This window comes from Gymnodraco acuticeps, unplaced genomic scaffold (genome assembly GCF_902827175.1).
Source record: "Gymnodraco acuticeps unplaced genomic scaffold, fGymAcu1.1, whole genome shotgun sequence".
NCBI classification, from domain to species: domain Eukaryota; kingdom Metazoa; phylum Chordata; class Actinopteri; order Perciformes; family Bathydraconidae; genus Gymnodraco; species Gymnodraco acuticeps.
This window is the reverse complement of record NW_022991013.1, coordinates 513,291-532,533: the sequence shown is the minus strand read 5'-3', so window position 1 is coordinate 532,533 and position 19,243 is coordinate 513,291. Positions and strand designations below refer to the sequence as shown.

The window sequence follows — 19,243 nt, the reverse complement described above, 5'->3', positions numbered from 1 at the left end:
TATGCCAAGGCAGAAAGCCACAACTTTGTATTTCTTATAAAGACAGTAACCATGTCAACATATGATATAGACACATGATTTAAAAAGGCAGAATAGCTAGTCACATATAGAAAAATACAGTATAACACCACCTCTTTGCAGACGCCTAAGATTACTATCAAGTCAAACAGAATGAAAAACTCTCTAGTATGAAGGAAATTGTATATTTTTTACGTTGAATTATTTGAGCAAATTACATTTTACCCTCCTATTTCCATGTCTGGTTCCTGATGCCCCGCCTTTTTGTGGTTGTTTGCCACGCCCTGATTGGATCCACCTGTGTATAATCCCCCTGCTGCACTTGTGTTTGGCCTGCCCTCTCCAGCTGTGGCTTGTTGATGTGATTGTTTATGTGTATATATCTTTATATATATACAGTCTATGGTATATATGCCTGTTTTCCCCATTGTTCTCTGTATTACTTTAGCCTACTCCCCCAGTTTAATCTTTAGCTGTTTTTGTACCAGCTAAACGTTAATCAAAGTACACTTGTTTTCTATTTATACCAGCCTTCTGTTGTTTTGTGTTTAGGTCCAACCCTCAACTTAATCCCTGACTAAATGTTTGCACTTGCTGCTGTGATACTTTGTAACATGGCTTCAAACAGGTTAAAACGGATGGCAGTTTCAGTAGCATTACTGTTGGCCTGTGAAAAGGTTTGTGGTCATGGCCGAGTGCTTCCTGTGTGTTTGTCATCCTAGATTGCTGTTGGTTTTTGTATCTATTGTCTATCTTTTCCTATTCTACAAACACAGGACTTGCTATAATGTACTCAAAACCAAGAATTTAAATGTTTTACTTTGCTGCAAAGCATAGACTTTAGAGGCCTCGGGACTCATGTTAGTTTTGCTCAGACCACACTGTGCTGTCTCTTCCTGTGAAGTGATGTCACTCCCTACCCTTTATTACCGTTTCACTCTCCATATGAGTAATTTTGACTTTATCATGAATGCCCTTTTTTGACTCTTCCCCATCAAACAATATATATAGTATTTCCTCTCAGATAACGATCAGAGGAAAACCAGACTTTTTTTCTGAGAGATTATTTGAAGTTTATTTAAAAAGAACATTGAAAGTGAGTAAACTTGATATGATAAAGCCCCAGTTTGCAGACAGTTACAGGGACTATGAGTCTATCTGGTGGCAGCATAAACAACATGAGTCTCCACTTCGTTCTCCATTGCAGACCTCCTGCTTCTTATTGTCTTTGGAAGAAACCTCCACTCTGTACGGTTCAGGTCATCAGAGCCCACATTCTGTAAATCAATATTTAGGGTCACACGCTGTATTTTAACTACAGATCTCAAAAGTCAGCACATAATCTGTACTGACCCAAGGTCAAAACTTGTTAATATTTAGTACAACCATTAAAGAATATCAAGAAAAACTGATACTAATACCTTGTTTCTTTCATGATGCAGTTCTTCAATTGCAGCTTTGTGACAAAGATAAGCCTGATTAGTGAGGTTTAAATGAATATGTTGATTTGAATGTGTCTTTTACAACTTTAAATTAATGATTTTTCAACAAACTGTGACAGCCTTACTTTTCTGGATTTTCCTTATTTTAACAACCAAAACAATGACGGCCACCATGAAGAAAACAGTCAGAGTGCCCAGGGTCAAAGTCATCCAAGGCATGTCTTTTCCAATTTCTTCACCGCCTCCTAAAAAAAAGCGGCATTTAACATTGTTAATATTACAGGTGTGAATGTGTTCAAATTCAAAAAAACTTGAATAATTAACATTTTTGAGAAGAGTTTTACTGTTAATCTCGAAGAGCACTTTATCATACCATTCAACTTAATGTAAAAAAAATGGGGATAAAATATGTCTTTTAAGCAGGATAAGCACAGAGAATACTTTTGCAATAATCCTACCTGTAATGGTCAAACGTGCATTACTGAAATATGGAATATCAGCTATGGAAAACCCACAGAAGTAAAGTCCAGTGTCAGATACATCCACTTGTTTGATTTCGAGAAAGAGGTTGGAGGTGTTGGATGTCATCTCAAATTTAGATTTTTGAACTCCATCACAGTAGGAAACCTTGCTGTAAGAATTCATCGACACGGCGACACAGCTGACCTCGGTTCTGTTCACCAGTCTGAACCAGTATATCATGGTGTCATATTTGGAAATGTTGGCGCATGTCAATGTGGCATTTTCACCAGGTTGGATCTCCACAGAAACCGGGACAGAAGTCGAGCCTGAAACAAAAAGCGAAGAAAAATATATATTTACTTTCAATGAAAAAGTTAATTTGGATTTAAGCGAAATCACCAAAGACATACATGCCATTGAGAGTAATTCAAAGGCAGTACTCACAGAAGCTGCAGAGACTTAAAGCTGTTATCAAGGTAGAGGTCTTCATGCTGGGTGTGACTGAAGCTCTGCCAAAGTCCGCGACTGAACTGTGCTCCAGTGAGGGGGCTCTCAACGAAAAGAGAGGAGGGGACATGTTAGTGCTTCAAGAAAAAAACAAGTGTTAAAGCAGACTACTAGCCTTAAAGCTCAACTAGTATGCTATATTTGAACAATAGGGCCATATCTATACAAAACATGTCTCTGAAGCAGAGGTTGCGTTAACCGATTATTTTCCGTCTATGACGTTTTTTTTTTAACAATGACGGAAAAATCAGAAAGCCATCAGTCATTGTGACAGATTAGAACAAACTCAGAACAGCGCCAAAGTTTCCCCGCAGCGGGGCTCCGGTATTATGCCGTGTTATGCATGCCAAAAGGAAACCTTAACTTTGCAGAACAGATCAACTGAAGTATTTGCTTTCCGCTGTACACGTTCCCGCGAGGTGTTGTGGGCATGCATAACACGGTGCTAACAGTTCATGAGCGAGCGTCCATCCCCCCCCCCCCCCCCAACGCTCGTGTTGACAGTTCACGAGCGTGCTCTCTCTTTTTTTACCACAAGGTAAGTACCTTTTTATATCCGGCTTTTTTACACAGTACAGCGTTAGCTCTGAGTGTTAGCGATACTTGCTAATGTAACACCAACACAGTCTCCCGGCATTTCGTGTTATAGTCACGAAATTAATCTATTGATTCGTATTCACCAACACAATTTTCGCATTTTTTTCGTGTCACACAGAACAATTTTAAAAGCAATATATTTCTATTGGTAGTATGTTTCGTGCCTGCACCAAATAATAACAAATTAGAAGGAAACATTTAATAAAAAAATACAGATTTCAGTATTCTGTAGCCCCATTTATTTTCCTCGCGGACGGCAAAAAAACTCTATACTGTAAAAGACATTATACAATTTAAAATAAAAGGGTTAGGCTTAGGGTAAGATATGTTTTTATGAACCACACAGCTTCTGGTCTTCCAAGACCCGACCGGACAAAAATACGTGGTGCAGGCACGAAATATACTACCAATAGAAATACATTGCTTTTAAAATAGTTCCGTGTGACACGAAAAAAAAAATGCAAAAATTGTGTTGGTGAACACGAATCAATAGATTAAATACATTTTGTGACTATAACACGAAATGGCGTGAGACTGGGTTGTAAACACAGACCATATTACTTCAAAAACACACTGCGCATTGTTTCTGATACAGCAACGTTTCTGATAGGGGACGATAGCTTGGACCACGGAACGTTGACAGGAGTTCAACGTAAAGCCAGCCCACATTTTAGTAATGTCGTCATGACTGCAGCATATCTGGATCAGCCAATGGGAGGCATGGTGCACGGTAGGTCCCATGCAGGGCTGGGGTCAGCAGGTATCTGGACATAATGCACTTGTGTTTTCCCATGCTCCTTGGGGACCCGGGAAACATGGTGCGCAGTAAGCCCCATACAGGGCTGAGGGGGGACCCTCGTCACTGTTTTCCAGGCACACTATTCACGAGGTAAGCGTGTCTGAGTGAGCCCTGCCAGCCAGGTAAACTGCGGCCCCCACTTCTCCACAGTCACAACCGGAAGGAGGTTGCGGTGCAGTGGCTGTTAACCAAAAGCCGGTCAGGGGCTGTGTGGTGACTCAATGTTGTTGGACGACAGGGCGTTAGGCATCAGGGCTCCACCCACTGTACCCATAGAGCCCAGTAGAGGGCGGAGCCTGTGTGAAGAAAAGTGTAGAATGACGGGAATGGGAGGCGTGGCCGCCTTATATACGGTGGGCTTGCGCACGCATTCAGGGGGCCGGCTACGGTTATACATATCTCAGTAAGGGAATGCTCGCATAGTATGGTTGAGAGGTAGTACCCATAGAGTCCAGTAGAGGGCTCCGCCTGTGCTTATATAACTAGGGTTACAATACGTAACCCACCGTGGGCCATACTCCATTATACTTTTTGAATTTGCTGAGGTTCAAAGTGGATAAAGGGCCGCAGTTGGCCACCGGGCCGTAGTTTGGACACCCCTGCTGTAGATCATGTTAATTGACCTGTCAAGACATTACTTGTCAAATGCCAAAACGTATCCCCTCATCGAAAATTGAAACATTAACAGGACCATAATAAGCATTGACCATAAAACTGACTCTGTCTTTGCATTTTCCCGCCTTTTGTAATTGTTTGCCCCGCCCTGATTTGATCCATCTGTCTCCAATCACCCTGTTGTGTTTTTGCCTGCCCTTTCCAGCCGTCCAAATTAGTTATCTATATCCCTGTTTTCCCCATTGTTTTCTTTCAGTTTTTCTATGTTACCTGGTGTGGTCGGTCCTTCTGTGTTGGTTCCTGGTTTATTCCTTGTGTTCCCAGTTTTTCAGAGAGGGGAATTTTTTTTACTTTCATTTTCCAATTACATTTTTGAGATCTTGTGCAGAAAAACGTAGGCTAACATAGAATGCATCGGCTAAAGAAAAGCAACAGTATGCTATAGAAATGGACGATAGAGTGATGGCAGTTTCAGGAGCATTGCTGTTAGTCTGTGAAAACAACAAGTAATTTGATGTGTGTGGTCATGGCCGAGTGCTTCCTGTGTGTTTCACCCTAGATTGCTTTTGATTTTATTATCTAATTCCTTGTCTTTATTTGTTTCCATTAAAAAACAAGACCTGATATTATGTGCGCAAAGCTTGGACTTTAGAGGCCTCATGACTTTCATGTTAGTTGTGCTCAGACCACACTGTGCTGTCTCTTCATGTGAAGTGATGCCACTCTCTCCTCCCTACCCTTTGGCACCATTTCACTCTCCATATGAGTTATTTTGCATCAATGCTTTGGACAAGGTTCAACACTGGCTGAACAACCTTTGGTTACAGTTCAATGTAAAAAAAACAGTATGCATGATTGTTCAGTAAACGACCAGTCAAAATCGAAGGATCTAATGTGTTTTTAAACGGATCAGAAATGTAATTAGTCTCCCAGTTCAAGTATCTTGGAGTCATACTGGACTCGAACTTGACTTTCAAGAAACATATTAAGAAAGTATCCAATACTATTAAATTCAACTTGCAAAATGTTAAAAAAATTAGACCTTTCTTAACTGTCAATGCTGCAAAGTCATACCTCCACTGTATGATTCTATCCCACATTGAATACTGTTTTACAAACTGGTCATTTGCTCGTGCCACAAACCTTAACCTGTTAAACCCTGAGCCTGTTTTTCAGGTTTCAGGCTCGAAAATGACATTCCCAGAACAAATGACCATATCTTCCCTTCTAAAAGGGTTACATTAATAATCTTTTTTCTCAAAGTAATGATAAACCTGTGAGTTGGATGTAGAAAAGTCAGATTTAATATAGATGTTTTTTATTTTAAAGAAAATTCAGATTGAACATGGTAAAAAACTGTAAATTATAGTGTCCGTCCAAAGAATATTTTGTACTTATAGTGAAAACTAACCTTGGATGATGGGTTAGTAGACTAAAAGCTTTAGGAATCCAAAGTACAACATATAATAAGTACCCTGTATCAAGATTGATGCAAAACAAGTGATATTTGACCTTTTTAGACAGATTTAGCAAAAAAAACCCCTCTTCTGGGGCCATTTGGGTGGATTTTCCATATCTCTGGCCCCCCTTGCTGGATTTTGACATGTGACATCTCTTTCTGACCGTCAGAGCCAATGGAATCGAGGGGAACTCCCACATAGTCCTTATTTGGTCATGTGTGTGTGTGAGACTGCCGCATAGCCTAGACCGGAAGCAGCAGCCACTCATTAGCAGCTAACTTTTGCTCTCCGATTTTTACATAAAAATTGAATTATGGATTGTAAATTAAATCATTTTTGTATACAGAGACGTTAAAAACCTATGGATTAACCGATTCAGCCGCGTTTTTTCTCGTTGTAATGCCATTGAACACGTCTTTTGATCAGATCGACAGCTACGGTGAGACGATCTCCCTAGAAGCTCCGTAAAGGTAGTGTTGTGATGTCTGTGTTTGCTTCCCCTGTCGCGAGTTCGGATCACTCAGTGATGATACTATATACCTAAATAATCTGTGGAACCTCAGCTTTAATCGGATATCTTGTATGTGTAGCTACGATAAGTAATAAGGGTACTTTTATCTTGAGTTCTGTGCCAATGTCCGTTAGCATTTTTCACTAAGGGGTCATTTAGATGCTTCTTATGTGTTTTGTTTTGGTAAAAATGGTTTGTATCGTCAATTAGCTGAGATTATTTCCGTTAATCTGGTATAACACATTAATAGGTTCTTAAATATTAAGATCCCCTGCGACACAGTGTCGTGAAAAAAAAACCCAGGGTCCCCGCCGACGGGGACCTTGGGGTTTAACAGGTTCCCAATAGAACAGCTGTACAAGAGGGCTATCAAGGTGCTTGACAGAAAGCCATATTCATACCACCACTGTACTATCCTTGAAAAACATAATTTCTTGAGTTTTGACAATTTGAAAGGGCCCATGTCATGGCCATTTCTACTGATCATAATGCCATTGTTGAGATATACTAAAATAGATTTATACTGTGCAATTTTTCAAACTCACATTGGTTTCTCATACAGCATCTCTGTAAACAACCCTGTCTCCTAAAAATTACGTTCCCACAGAACTAAACTGCATTCTCAATTACGTTTAGCTAGAAACGTATTTTCTCCCACGTTACGTTTGTTATGAACGTATCTTAAATACGTTTATTTTCTTCATATCTTTGCCATTTATTGTCTTGCTTATAATAATGATAATAGTCATTTGTAAATATAATTTTAGAGCACACATTTGAAATCGAGAATCGGGCTCGATATATGGTTAAATTAAAATCAGTAGGCGAGGCTGTAATTTCGCCAGCTGTTACTCTCATGAGCGAGGCGGAAAATAATAGTTTTAACATGCCAAAAAGCTGCTGTGTCGTTTATTGCACCTCAAACATTAAAACAAATCCAGAGTTACGTGTTTCTGTACTTCCTCTAAGAAGAAAGGACAGTAACAGAAGATCTCTGTGGCTTCAAGCTTGATCGCCGTTCAAATGACAGCGTTGGTTTCCCCAAAAGTGAGCGGGGCCGTAAAGTGACCTAGATTTTCTATTATTCAAAACCATTATTTTTATTCTAACGTAAATTACATGCCAGTGTTTTATCTTTTTATTTTAAATCGTATAATGTCGGACTTTTTTTCCCGTCTGTGAGGAAAATAAATGGGGCTTAGAGCCTCAAAATACTGAAATCTGTATTTTTAAAAATCTTTTTTTCCTTCTAATTTGTTATTATTTTCTAAATAACACACTGTTATTTACTCAACAATAACACACAATTATCCTTGTTTTTATTTATTTGTTTAATTATATAATCTTGGGCTTTTTAGCATGCTTTTTAGCCGTAAATAAAGTCACCGGAAACAGACGTAGGCCTATATGGGACATTTCGAGCGATACACACCACAAACTCACTGAACTGATTACCCAAGATCCTCAGGTTGAAGCTCGTTGATTGGATGTTTTAGCCGCAATGCACTTTGGGATATGGTATTAATGCGATATGATATCCGAATAAAAAAAAAAAAAATAATAATACTTTGCGGCCAAAACAATGATGGTGTTTGTCAGAAGAGATTGATCTACATGTTTTAAGGCAGAATTAGTCTTGTTCTGGCATTTTTCCTCCATTTCCTAAAAAAAAGTCTAAATACAACAGCTTGCTAAGTTTTCCATAAACAAGTAAGCAGCTTTCACCACTTCCTTTTGCTTTGACCCGACAATTTTCAACTCAGTTGTTGTCAGACCACACTGTGCTGTCTCTTCCTGCCAACATACGTCACTCAATCCTCCCTCCGCAGAACATTTCACTTTCCATTTACGTTGGTCTGACAGTTCTACGCCTCTTCCTCCATCACACATTAACACGCTCTTTGTGGTCTTACATGAAAAAAACAAGAAACCTAAGTGTGAAAATAGGGAAAATATATTCAACATTTATTTTTTGCCAGTGAATTCTCCCACACATGAAGCTACATGAGAAGTTTTTCATGACAAAGCATTTTTTTCACTCTGAGCTGCATTTCCACCCGTTTCCTTCTTCTATCTGGTGGCAGCATACACTACATTTGGCTCAAGCTCTCGCTCAGAAGCAGGCCTGCGGCTCCTTTTTGGCTTCGCCTGGAAACTCAGAGCCGCGTAGTTCAGTTCATCCGAGCACATATTCTGTAAAATAAAGTATCCAGAGTCACTTGCTGTTTGCAGAAATCCATAAAATGTGTTGTTTTGCTCGCTGTCCCACAAATAAATAATCCAAACAAAAATGTGTGTTAATCATAATTTATTTAACACCAATTATGACTTTTAAAAGAATCTGAGTTTAATTTGACTGAATTTAATATAAAATCATTTCTTAATTTTTATATTGAAACCGAGGTACATCGAGGCCACATCGAAGGAAAAAAGCTAATTTAATTAACAGGACATACATTGTTCGACCTTACAATGACAGTGATAATATATTTTTGATAATAAAAAGAACAATTATGTTACTGTTGTAAATGTACGCAGTGGAACGGCAAAGTGACAACATTTCATACACATCTCTGTCTTGACAAAAATTATTGTGGTTAAGTTTATTAAGGTTTTACATGTTTCACAGAGAAAATAAATAGATCACTGTTGGCAAAATTACACATTTTGCTAAAGAAAATGCAGTTACCTTCAAGGTCCTGAGCCTGAATTAGAATACATTTTCTGTTTAGGAAAACTATTATGACTGCCTGTATGCCTGCTTGAATAAGTTTGATGCTGGCTGCAGCATGGGATAACATGACCAAACAAATAGCAGATTATTAAAGTTGTTAAAATGCATTTTAAAACCATAACACACAGTAAGTATACATTAATATTGGGTTTACCTGGGGTCTTTTGGGCTGAGATTCTTCATTTGCATCTAAATAAAAAAAAGAAACAAGTGTGTTAAGTCAGTGTGTTCATTGAAACTAATTATATACTTTTTACATAATGTGCTGTGCAACAAAATTAAATCCACTGTACCTTTCTGAAGCTTCCTTATTTTAACAGCCAGAACAATGACGACTATAGTGAGCAAAAAAGCCAAGCATCCCAGAATTAAACTCATCAGGTATGTCATTTCATCAGGCTCCTCTACAAGAAAAGAATATAATTAAACTCTGTAATTTAATCCTGTTGCTTACGATATGGTTACAATAAATTGTAATTACTGTTTGGAAATTGCAAATAAAAGAGGAGAACCTTACTTTTGGTCTCGAAATCATATTCATTATAATCAGATTCACCGTTACCTTTTAAGAAAAAATGAGCATTAATCTTTTTGTACACTTATTTGTCTTAGTGCTGTTTTCCAATACATTTGAGATATAATGTAAATACTTTAAGAACAATTTATTTCTTAAAGAGGTGGGAGTTAATCACAATCTTACCTTCAACGTTTAGCTGGATTGCACTGGAAGTGACTTACTTGTGCTTTTAACAGTGTTAATATAACAAGTGTAAATGGGTTGTAATTGTAACAAGCTTGCACAGTTAACATTTTTTAGAAGAGTCTTTCTGAAAATCCTGTAATCATAGGAATCAAAATAATCTATACAAAATGGGGATAAATGAATCCATGTTTGTTATGCTTCTTTCACACCACTGCGTACAATTCAAGTTATACTATATCAAAACATTCAATAGATTATATGACCATAAAAATAAAACCTTCTTTTAGTCTCCAAATCACATTGTATTTCTGAGTTATTTACTTTTATGGTTTTTATTTTCATATAATATATTTCAATGATACTATAATTAAAATGAGAAAAATACATCTCTGAAAGCTGTATGACTCAATTACAATCTTACCTTCAACATTTAGCTGGATTGCACTGGAAATGACTGTACATGGTTTTATGTAAAATCCACAGAAGTACAGTCCAGAGTCAGATATATCCACTTGCTTGATTTTAAGAAAGAGAGTGGTCAAGTTGGAACTCATTTCAAATGTTCCATGTTGATATCCATCACAGTATGAAGCTTCGTCACCAGCCCTGTAGATAGAGGAGACACAGCTTGGCTTGGTTCCGTTGAGCACTCTGAACCAATCGGACTGAGTTGGACTGATGGATATGTTGAGGCAGAGCAGAGTGACTTCTTCACCGGGCTGGACCTCCACAGTCTGACTAACCAAGGCAGAGATCCAGCCTGAAACACAGAGCAGACACAACAAAATATATAGTTGTTATAAAACCACATGAAGGTTTACAATATCTCTTCATAAAAGTTACGTATTTGATACGGAAACACATTATGGGTTGGATGTACAATTATAAAACTAGCCATTAAGTTGACATTAATTACATTTCAATACTTACTGAGGCTGCAAAGAAGCACAGCTGCTATTAAGGTGAAGCTTTCCATTGTGCGTATGACCATATCACTGCATGGGCACTCTATATTTACGTACTGTAAAGGGGGTGGGGGAATAAAAGGTTCATGCAAGGAAGCTCAAATCTTTCACCTCTCTGATATCTTTACCAGATGCAATTTCAGACACAGCATCCCTCAAATGATTTCAGACGGCGTAAGTAAATATGTACGTTTTATAGAGCCTTTATAAAATATATCCTCACTTTATCTGTCACAATCTCACATGGCAGCTCAGACGGTCAGACATGCATAGGTCACATGCAAGTTTGATGTTCTTAATAAACTATGCAGTTTCGGTGCACAGAACACAAAGTAATCCGACCCATCCTGCAGTCAATGGCCCATCTTTTTCCGTCAGTACCACAAGCGTGCCAATAACAAACTTTAAAAGTGTGAATAGCAGTGGACCGAGCATATACATGTAGACCTGGGGGGACACCAGTGGTCAGCACGATGGAGCTATTGCCCCAAACTCTGTGTTGTATCTGTCACTTGGTTTTGGATTCAACAGAGTGAGATGCTGACCACATTTGTATAAAAAACAGCCACAGACAGCACCCACAGCTTATCTTTTTCTAACCAAAGGACCTACTGTGCAAGCACTGCCATTCTCCCTCCCTTATTGAGCAACAAGTTGACTCCTGCAAACAACTTAGATTCATCTTGTCTCCTCAAGGAGGCACTACAGATCTCTGGTTTACAGAGTTGCCTTCACTAAAACACTTTCTATCCCACTGATTGAGTATGTGTTATCAACCTCGCATGAAGTACCAACAAAATGTTTCCATTAACCCTGGTCATGGGGTCATTTTAAGTCCCCTTCTATTAAAAACGTGTTTTCTCCGTAAGATGTCTTGTCAGAGTTTGATGATAGAAGTTGTTTTCAAATTCATCTTCTAAAAAAGGGCTATTTCTATGTGAAGTGATGTTACATTTCCAAAAATGTTCTTGAGAAATGTATAAAAAACGTGGGTAATAATTGTGAATTCTTAAATAAACCTGCAGAGCAAGTTCAAGCAATAATTTCAAAAAATGTTTTAAATGACCTACATTGCTCTCAATATCATTAAATATGTCTTCAAAAGTAGTTACAGGCCAAATGTAAAATGTGACAGAGCAATCATTTTATTTTATCTCGTATGTACTGTCAAGCACGCGTAATGTCCATTGTTTATGGTTTAAATGTTCCGCGTTCATAAGAAAGCCACAATTCCACATTGCAGAAAAAAATATAAATTATTTACTGCTACATTTCTATAACAAATACTGTGATTGCCAAACTTGACGGTTAATGCAATGTCCTTTTTGTGTTATTCGGGCCAAAACGGATGTTTGAGGTGTTACAAAGTTTGACCCTATTCCCAACCAATCAAATGCAACCTCCTTTTTTGGCTTGTGTCTGCTCTTTTGCTCGAAAACGTTCAGTTATAGAGACCTCTGAGACTGATGAACCTGTATATGGTCCTCTGTGGAGTGTGTAAGTCCCTTTTTATAAAATGTATTTTATCTGTGATTCTAATTTAAATTGTTTAATTGAACATGAGCTTATGTTGTATACCATTATCTGTTTTTGACCTAGTTCTGTGGGCAGTGATCCAGTCGGCAGCAGTCACACAGGACATTGGGGTTATCTCCGTCAATGTTGGGGACAGTGTGACTTTACATTGCTTCTACAACAGCCAAGTGGCCATGCACTTCTCCTGGTACAGACAAACCTTAGGAGGAAGACCTGAGCTCCTGTCTAGTGTTTACAAGCATGAAAAACAATCCAAAGTCTTCACCTGGATGAAGAAGAACCTTCGTTTCTCTGTGAAAAGGGAGGAAGGGATGAATAATTTAGACATCGCTGACGCCCAATTCTCAGATTCAGCTACATACTTCTGCGGAAGCTCGCACTCAAACATAGTGGAATTTGGAGTGGGGGTCTTTCTAAGTGTTAAAGGTATTGTACCTTTTGTTGTATTAGCTTTTACCTAACATGAAAGCAGAATTTGCTGGATATGTGCAGTTTTTGTACAAATTACCTGAAAAAACAACTAAATTACATTTTCAGGGGAAACATATCTTCTCCCTGAATACGGTTGTGGTTTTAAACACATGGTTAATGTTAACGTTGTAAATGGAAACAACACAAAGCAAAGGTGCTTGGTTAGGTTTAGTTTAGTTAAGAATGTTTTTTTCATTATTGATGTTCAGATGTCATTTAGAAATAAAGTACAATTTCTCAGAGGAAACATATGCCATTATGTCAACAAAACAAATGTAGGAGATGATTTGCCCTCGAAGCATAATTGACAATGCGTTTCAATGGAAACAAATATTTGTAGTCATTCAACACCTGTCAATTTGACAAACGGCTTATCAGTTTTCATATATTATCACAGACAAATAAATGTATTCATAAAAATAAGGTTTTGCTGGTACAAAGGTCCTACGTACATGTTATACATTCCAAAAATGAAATACTTGTTGTCTGCTGATTGTAGGAACCAACCACAAGAAAGTAGTCCAGGGGCCAGTATCTGAGACCATCAAGCCAGGAGGCTCTGTGACTCTCAACTGTACCGTACACACTGGGTCGTGTGAAGAAGAACACAGTGTTAACTGGTTCAGACAAGAAACTGGCCAAGGTATTCTTTACGTGCATGAGAACAAGAATAACCACGTCCCCACAGCGGGGAACTCTTCACAGGGCTGCGTGTACCATTTGCAGAAGACCAACCTGAGCTCCAGTGATGCTGGAACCTACTACTGTGCTGTGGCCTCCTGTGGGGAGGTGCTGTTCGGAAATGGAAGCAAAGTTCTCGTCCAAGCTGATGTCCAAGACCATATGGAACTGATGAGAATCTTAGTCTGGCTTTCCATCATCAGAATTGGTTTAATCTTCTTTTTTGTAACTATTTGCTTCTTAGTTTACATCAGTAAGCTTGGGTGAAGTCTTTAATGCAGAGTTGACTTTGCGCCGAATCTCTGCAGTTCAGAAATCGTTCCAAAAAATGTGTGTTTTGTGTTGGTTATATTATTCTTTTATTAAGAAAAGCAACTTTTTTAACATCAATACAAAATCAAACTATCAAAGGAGTGTGAGAAAAGTGTGACTCTATTTTCTAATTGACCAATAAACTTTGTTCAGGTTTTCCTAACCACATCATTACCTAAGCTCTGATATGTGTGTGCGGTTAAAAATAAATACACACATACAATACGCAATGAACTTCTGCTTCTGAACACATAGTGTGATCAGAGAAATAGTTTCCTGTCATCCACAGAGTGTAAGTCTTGGTAAGTTCCTTGAAACAAAATGAGGACATCCTGCTTAAGGCCCCCCACACAGAGTGAGCACATGATCGTAAATAGGCACCACAATGCGCAAAACAGAATAGAATATACAAGTATAGGAAGGTACTGACAACCACAAGATCTATTATAGAAAGGGACAACAAGTGTGGCCTGTTTTCTGTGATGAATCAAAGATGGAACACAACACAAATGATATTCACAAAAACATGATTAATTATATTTATTTTTGCGGGAATGTACATAATAACGCACAACACATTTTAATTATTGGCATTTATATTCAATTATTATTTTACATTTATTTAGTACAGGCAGGAGACACAAACCATGAGACAACAACAATGGAGGGGAGATGACATTCCCATCTCACAAAAAAGTAAAGTACAATAAAACCATACTAAAATAAAATAATGGTAATTACACTCATTTGACAAAAAAAAATAAATTAAGAAAGGAAAGAAGAGAAAAAACAACAGTCAATATGATTGCTTCAACATTTCAGATAACTAGGTTGACAGCACAATACATCCAAGAACCCCAAAACACACACAAGTAAAAAATTCAAAATTAAAGAAATCTATTTTCTTTGGAATTGTTTGTGTAATGCACAAGTACAATGTCATCCTTCATGCGGCCTGTGTAGATGTGTGTAAGAAACAAATCAGGAAATAGCCATTTTCAACCCAAACAGGAAATGGAGTTGGGGAAGGGGATACATGGGACACACCTGGGAGCTGATTGAAGGGGGAAAACAAACAAAAGAGCATTGACTAGCAGAAGTAGGATTAAGAGTGACTAAAGGCGGAGATCACTTACAGAATTTGGACATCTTTCCTAAAAAATAACAACAAAAAACAGTGATGTATTTAACGGTTCCCTGTGTTGGACCTAGTCAAGTCAAGGTAAGTCTTATTTCCTGTCCATAACCCTTTGAACCATCAGTACAGATTTGCATAGGATCTACAGATGAGATCCAAAAATGTATATATGTGTTGATGTCATCTTGTATTTTGCGGCTTGTATGGCATTAGCAACAAACCGACCACAGTAGCCCCCCGCCCACCCTCTTACCTGAATCCCCTGCCACAGCACTTCTGTGTGTCTGTGTATTTCTGGCCACCGGTTTCAACAGGATTTCTAAGAAGACGAGACGATGTGCTGTTTCATGCTGCGAAAATTCTAATTTTCTTTGTATCTGAGACCTATAATATATTGTTGAAATACTGTATAATACGTGACCTTTAAAGGAAAAGGATACCAAGTGGTATTTTTTGCATGTGAGAACGTTTTATTGCAAGGCAAGCTTTTATATTTATTGAATTTGGTGACATTTAAATGATTCTTTTAACAAATATATTTGTATACAGAAACATAGCACAGAAACAATTGCAGCATTACGGCCTTACACTGGAGTACACACATTCGGACTGGGTGTTTTCCCCCTCTCTTCTTGATCTGTTGCCGTTGTGTTGCCTTAAAGCAGCATAATGAAGGTTCTCTGCGTCTTGACCGAACTGCTAACGAGACATAAGATGTATTGATATTGTGGTAGACAAAGAAAAACACAGGCATGTACTGAGAAAAAAATATATATATTCAGGCTCATTTGTCGAAAAGGGTTGTCCTGACTTTTGTCCTGAGATTTTCACTATAAGATTATCAAGGACAAAATTATTAATGATGGCGATATTTATAGTACAATTGTAGAACAAAAAAAGGTTATGCTTTCAGTCAAATTCATCTTTGGATTAAATAGGTGTTTTATCAATTTATTTGGCACATAGTGAGAAACAGAAAAACACCGAAATGATTGAAAGGCATTACATTTTTTACTTTATTGTCATATGTGTATTTAAAAAATGAAATACATATTTTTTATTTTCAAATATTGCTGTATATCGTCAACACCCCTTTTTTCAAATATAACTTATATTGTTAACTTGACGATTGTATAGCGCACATGAGTTCTAGAAACAGCAAACATAGTTTGTCTTTCAATGGAAAGATGATACTCACTTCTGTATGCAGAGTAGAAGATGTTGAAAATGTGGCATTGCACTCTGTTTGAGACAAAATTAAGTAATGTTACTTTAATGCAATATGCACTCAATACTTGTTTCCAGCTTCAAATAAATATTGTTACCTGAATGTTGGCAGTTTCTTTGGTTCATCTTGTACACTGAGATAGCCAGTAAAACTATCAGGATGATGGTGCCAGCCAAAGCTCCACTCAAGAAATACACCAAGGCAAGAGAGAGAACATCATCTGTAAAGAGGCGAACCCCTGGAGAAATTACAGAGCTTTGAGAGGTTTTCTTCAATGTTGGTTAAATGATAGCATTGGATTTTTTTCAATACTTACAGGCCTAGTTGTACATTTAAAGGTGGGGTAGGTAAGTTTGAGAAACCGGCTCGAGATACACTTTTTTTGTTATATTCCATGGAATGCTCTTAACATCCCGATAGCAATGAATATCTGAAGTGCTTTGACAAAAAATCCATAAAAAATGTCATCTGTGGAAGCCGTAATACTGTAAAAAGCACGACCAATCATTTTAGCCGGCCCGGCTAAAGTAACTGGATGGCCTACCTGCCTGTCAGCCTTCCATCTGTGCACAAACTTATCTCGTGCCCTCATTGGTCATGTGCGCGTTCGTGTGTGTTGGAGGAGGGGCTTTGTAAGGAAGTGGCAGATTTTTTCCGGCTGTGTATTTTCATATTCTAGCGCACTCGAGCTGGTTTCGCCAAAATTACCTACCCCACCTTTAAAGGTTATTGGTAATTTTAAATCCTACAAGCCACAACAATATATTTTCCCAAGAGAGTTTATTGTAAGTTCTACAGTATGTGATCAAATTTTAGGTTAAGCTTATTTGAGGCTTTAGCAGTCTTAGTTAAACAAAATGTATCTTTCAAATACTAAGAAGTGACATGCCAAACAAAATAAATTGTTCATAGGTTTATGGGGTTAGTGTTAGCTAGCACAACTACTCTAAAACACATGAGACAAAATCCCCTTTTTATCTTCCAATATCAGTCTTTTTAGTACAAAGATCTCTTGTGTTTCTATATACATTGTTTAGTGTCTTAGCTGCAGCAAAGAAATACTTCATAGAGGAAAGTAATGTAGGGTTTAACACCAGCAAAATTGCAACACAAAACTGCCTATACAACAATATCCTTTTATTAGATTTGGCTAAACTTTGTAATTATGTGGAGGAGTTGCGCTTGGAAATAATTATGGCCAGATAGGGTGACCAGGTGCCAACGAACCACATAAATATTATTTAATTATTTTGTGATCTCCGAGTCTGGAAAAATGACCAGAGCTAGCTAACAGTCTGCTGACCTGTGGAAGAGCCGCACAGTGTGGTAAACTTTTATTAAATCAGCTGCTGGTACCTCATCTGTTTGGTAATCCTCTTTTGGTTTCAGGAGGAATATATCCATATATCAATATTTTCTTTATGGGTCAGGCGTTTCTGGTGAGTTTCGGGGAAGCGGCGCTACAAAACGTATTCACCTCCATGCGCAATTGAAATTTTTTTCACAAAAACTCCCTGGTATTCGACCTCCATCGGCTACACCCATAGGTAAATAAAAATGTCTCTGCTGATTGACATCTGACACAGCTAATGGTGATAGCCCTTTCTTGTTTTCGAAACACCTTTTGGATAAAAGGCACATTTTGGTGACTGTCAATCAAATGCGGGACATCGGCTAAATGTGTGGGACAAATGAAAAAATGCCGTGCAGTCATGGCCAGTATAAATAAAGACTTAGAAAATGCAAATCCATCGTTCAAGTTTGATAACATCACTAAATGAAACCACCTCTTCCTTAAAGTTACTTACCCTCAAAGTCCAGCGTGGTCCCGTCTCCAAACAGTACGTGTCCACATGAGGCAACAGCACAGTAGTAGGTCCCAGCATGAGAAAGATTCAGGCTCTCCATTGGCAGGTTGTAATCACAGGTGTGTGTTTGTGTGTTGGGATTTCCTCTCACACTGATCATTCCTGCCTCCATGGGTGTAAAGGAGTCCTGGAGAGTCCTCAGAGTTTTTGAACCAGTAAACACTGTGTTCTCCATCACAGCTGCCAGTGTGTACTGTACAGTTCAGAGTCACAGAGTCTCCTGACTGGATGATCTCAGATGCTGACTGATGGACCGAAACTGGGATGTTCAAACCAGAACCTTTTACATTGACAGTAATTCCATCACCGAATTTAAAGCTATATAAATCGCTCCCCACACAGAAGTATGTAGCCGAGTCTGATATTTGCAGATGTGTTATCTTCAAGTTGTTTGTACCTTCTTTTTTATCCAGTGAGAAACGTGAAGGTTTGTTTAATCCATCATTAGAGCTGCCTTTTTTATCATTATGCCGATAGAATGTAGACACCAGCTCTGGTTTCTGTCCAAGAGTTTGCCTATACCAGTAAAACATCACTGTATTAGCATTAAAGTCATCGAAGGCACAAGGCAAAGTCACACTTTCCCCAACATGTGAATGATAATGTAATGATGATTTCCAAGTTGTCGTATAAGCTGAGGAGAAAATAAAGAGACAAAGAAAACAGATCATTAATGTAATGCTGGTGTGTCAAAATGCATGGAAACAAGTTGCAAGCATAGTCAAAGTATAGAGTTAAAAAAAGACCATAGCAAACACAACTTACCAACATTTGCCAAGAGCAGACATAGGACATGCAAAGCAACGTTTGGAGGTGTCATCGTGCTTCAGACACTATGTTGAATGAATTGCATCTCTGTTGGTTCTCCACCCTTCACAGAGAACACTGGGTTTCATCGGCCAATCAGATTAGACGTCCTATTTTAGAAATGGTGAACACATGTTTAGTGCCCTACTTGAGATTTTTGGTCTCATCATAAATACTACATAGTTGAAACTGCTCAACATTGTTTATTTTGTAACAGTTTTCCATATAATTGTTGGCATACATCGGTGGAAGGAATGCTTTTCCAGATAACTTATTAAAAAACATATACCCCCATTTTAAGTGTTGTCCTTGTGTCTGATCCACGGTTAAGGACATTAATTGCTTTTACTATAGTCCAATCACCAAGAAAGTTAAAACAAATTAAAAAG

The 19,243-nt window shown here is 38.1% G+C and overlaps 3 protein-coding genes across 4 annotated transcripts; 1 reads left to right on the top strand and 2 right to left on the bottom strand.

Annotated features, from left to right (window-relative positions):
* Window positions 1-1,066: 1,066 nt before the first annotated feature.
* LOC117559461 lies at window positions 1,067-2,591 on the bottom strand. Of its 2 annotated transcripts, none has more exons than XM_034236232.1 (5): window positions 2,367-2,591; window positions 1,919-2,248; window positions 1,586-1,705; window positions 1,440-1,493; window positions 1,067-1,295 (listed from the first exon to the last, which is right to left on the bottom strand). In XM_034236232.1, the coding sequence occupies exons 1-4, from the start codon at window positions 2,497-2,499 to the stop codon at window positions 1,465-1,467; spliced, it is 612 nt and encodes a 203-aa protein (XP_034092123.1). In that variant the 5' UTR covers window positions 2,500-2,591; the 3' UTR covers window positions 1,067-1,295; window positions 1,440-1,464. The 2 variants fall into 2 exon arrangements, with proteins under 2 accessions (XP_034092123.1, XP_034092122.1); XM_034236231.1 differs by having other exon boundaries at window positions 1,440-1,474.
* Window positions 2,592-8,402: 5,811 nt separating this feature from the next.
* LOC117559450 lies at window positions 8,403-18,895 on the bottom strand. Its single transcript, XM_034236217.1, is given in 12 exon segments — window positions 8,403-8,604; window positions 9,300-9,334; window positions 9,439-9,549; window positions 9,663-9,707; window positions 10,270-10,608; window positions 10,779-10,869; window positions 15,540-15,650; window positions 16,150-16,193; window positions 16,277-16,417; window positions 17,988-18,121; window positions 18,123-18,681; window positions 18,813-18,895. Coding segments are annotated over 12 exon segments (1,788 nt in total). The 5' UTR covers window positions 18,868-18,895; the 3' UTR covers window positions 8,403-8,481.
* LOC117559460 (immunoglobulin kappa light chain-like) lies at window positions 12,280-13,976 on the top strand. Its single transcript, XM_034236230.1, has 3 exons — window positions 12,280-12,310; window positions 12,413-12,775; window positions 13,320-13,976. Exons 1-3 carry the CDS (start codon window positions 12,280-12,282, stop codon window positions 13,766-13,768), a joined length of 843 nt encoding a protein of 280 aa, XP_034092121.1. The 3' UTR covers window positions 13,769-13,976.
* Window positions 18,896-19,243: the final 348 nt, after the last annotated feature.

Bases quoted from the DNA above. Each gene is read 5' to 3' on its own strand.
- LOC117559461 (XM_034236231.1), bottom strand. From the start codon at position 2,499: ATGTCCCCTCCTCTCTTTTCGTTGAGAGCCCCCTCACTGGAGCACAGT. The intron at 2,249-2,366 runs GTGAGTACTGCC...TTTTTGTTTCAG, and splicing joins TTTAAGTCTCTGCAGCTTCT to GCTCGACTTCTGTCCCGGTT. The intron at 1,296-1,439 runs GTATTAGTATCA...ATTGATTTACAG, and splicing joins TGCATCATGAAAGAAACAAG to AATGTGGGCTCTGATGACCT.
- LOC117559460 (XM_034236230.1), top strand. From the start codon at position 12,280: ATGAACCTGTATATGGTCCTCTGTGGAGTGT. The intron at 12,311-12,412 runs GTAAGTCCCTTT...TTTTTGACCTAG, and splicing joins TATGGTCCTCTGTGGAGTGT to TTCTGTGGGCAGTGATCCAG. The intron at 12,776-13,319 runs GTATTGTACCTT...TGCTGATTGTAG, and splicing joins GGTCTTTCTAAGTGTTAAAG to GAACCAACCACAAGAAAGTA.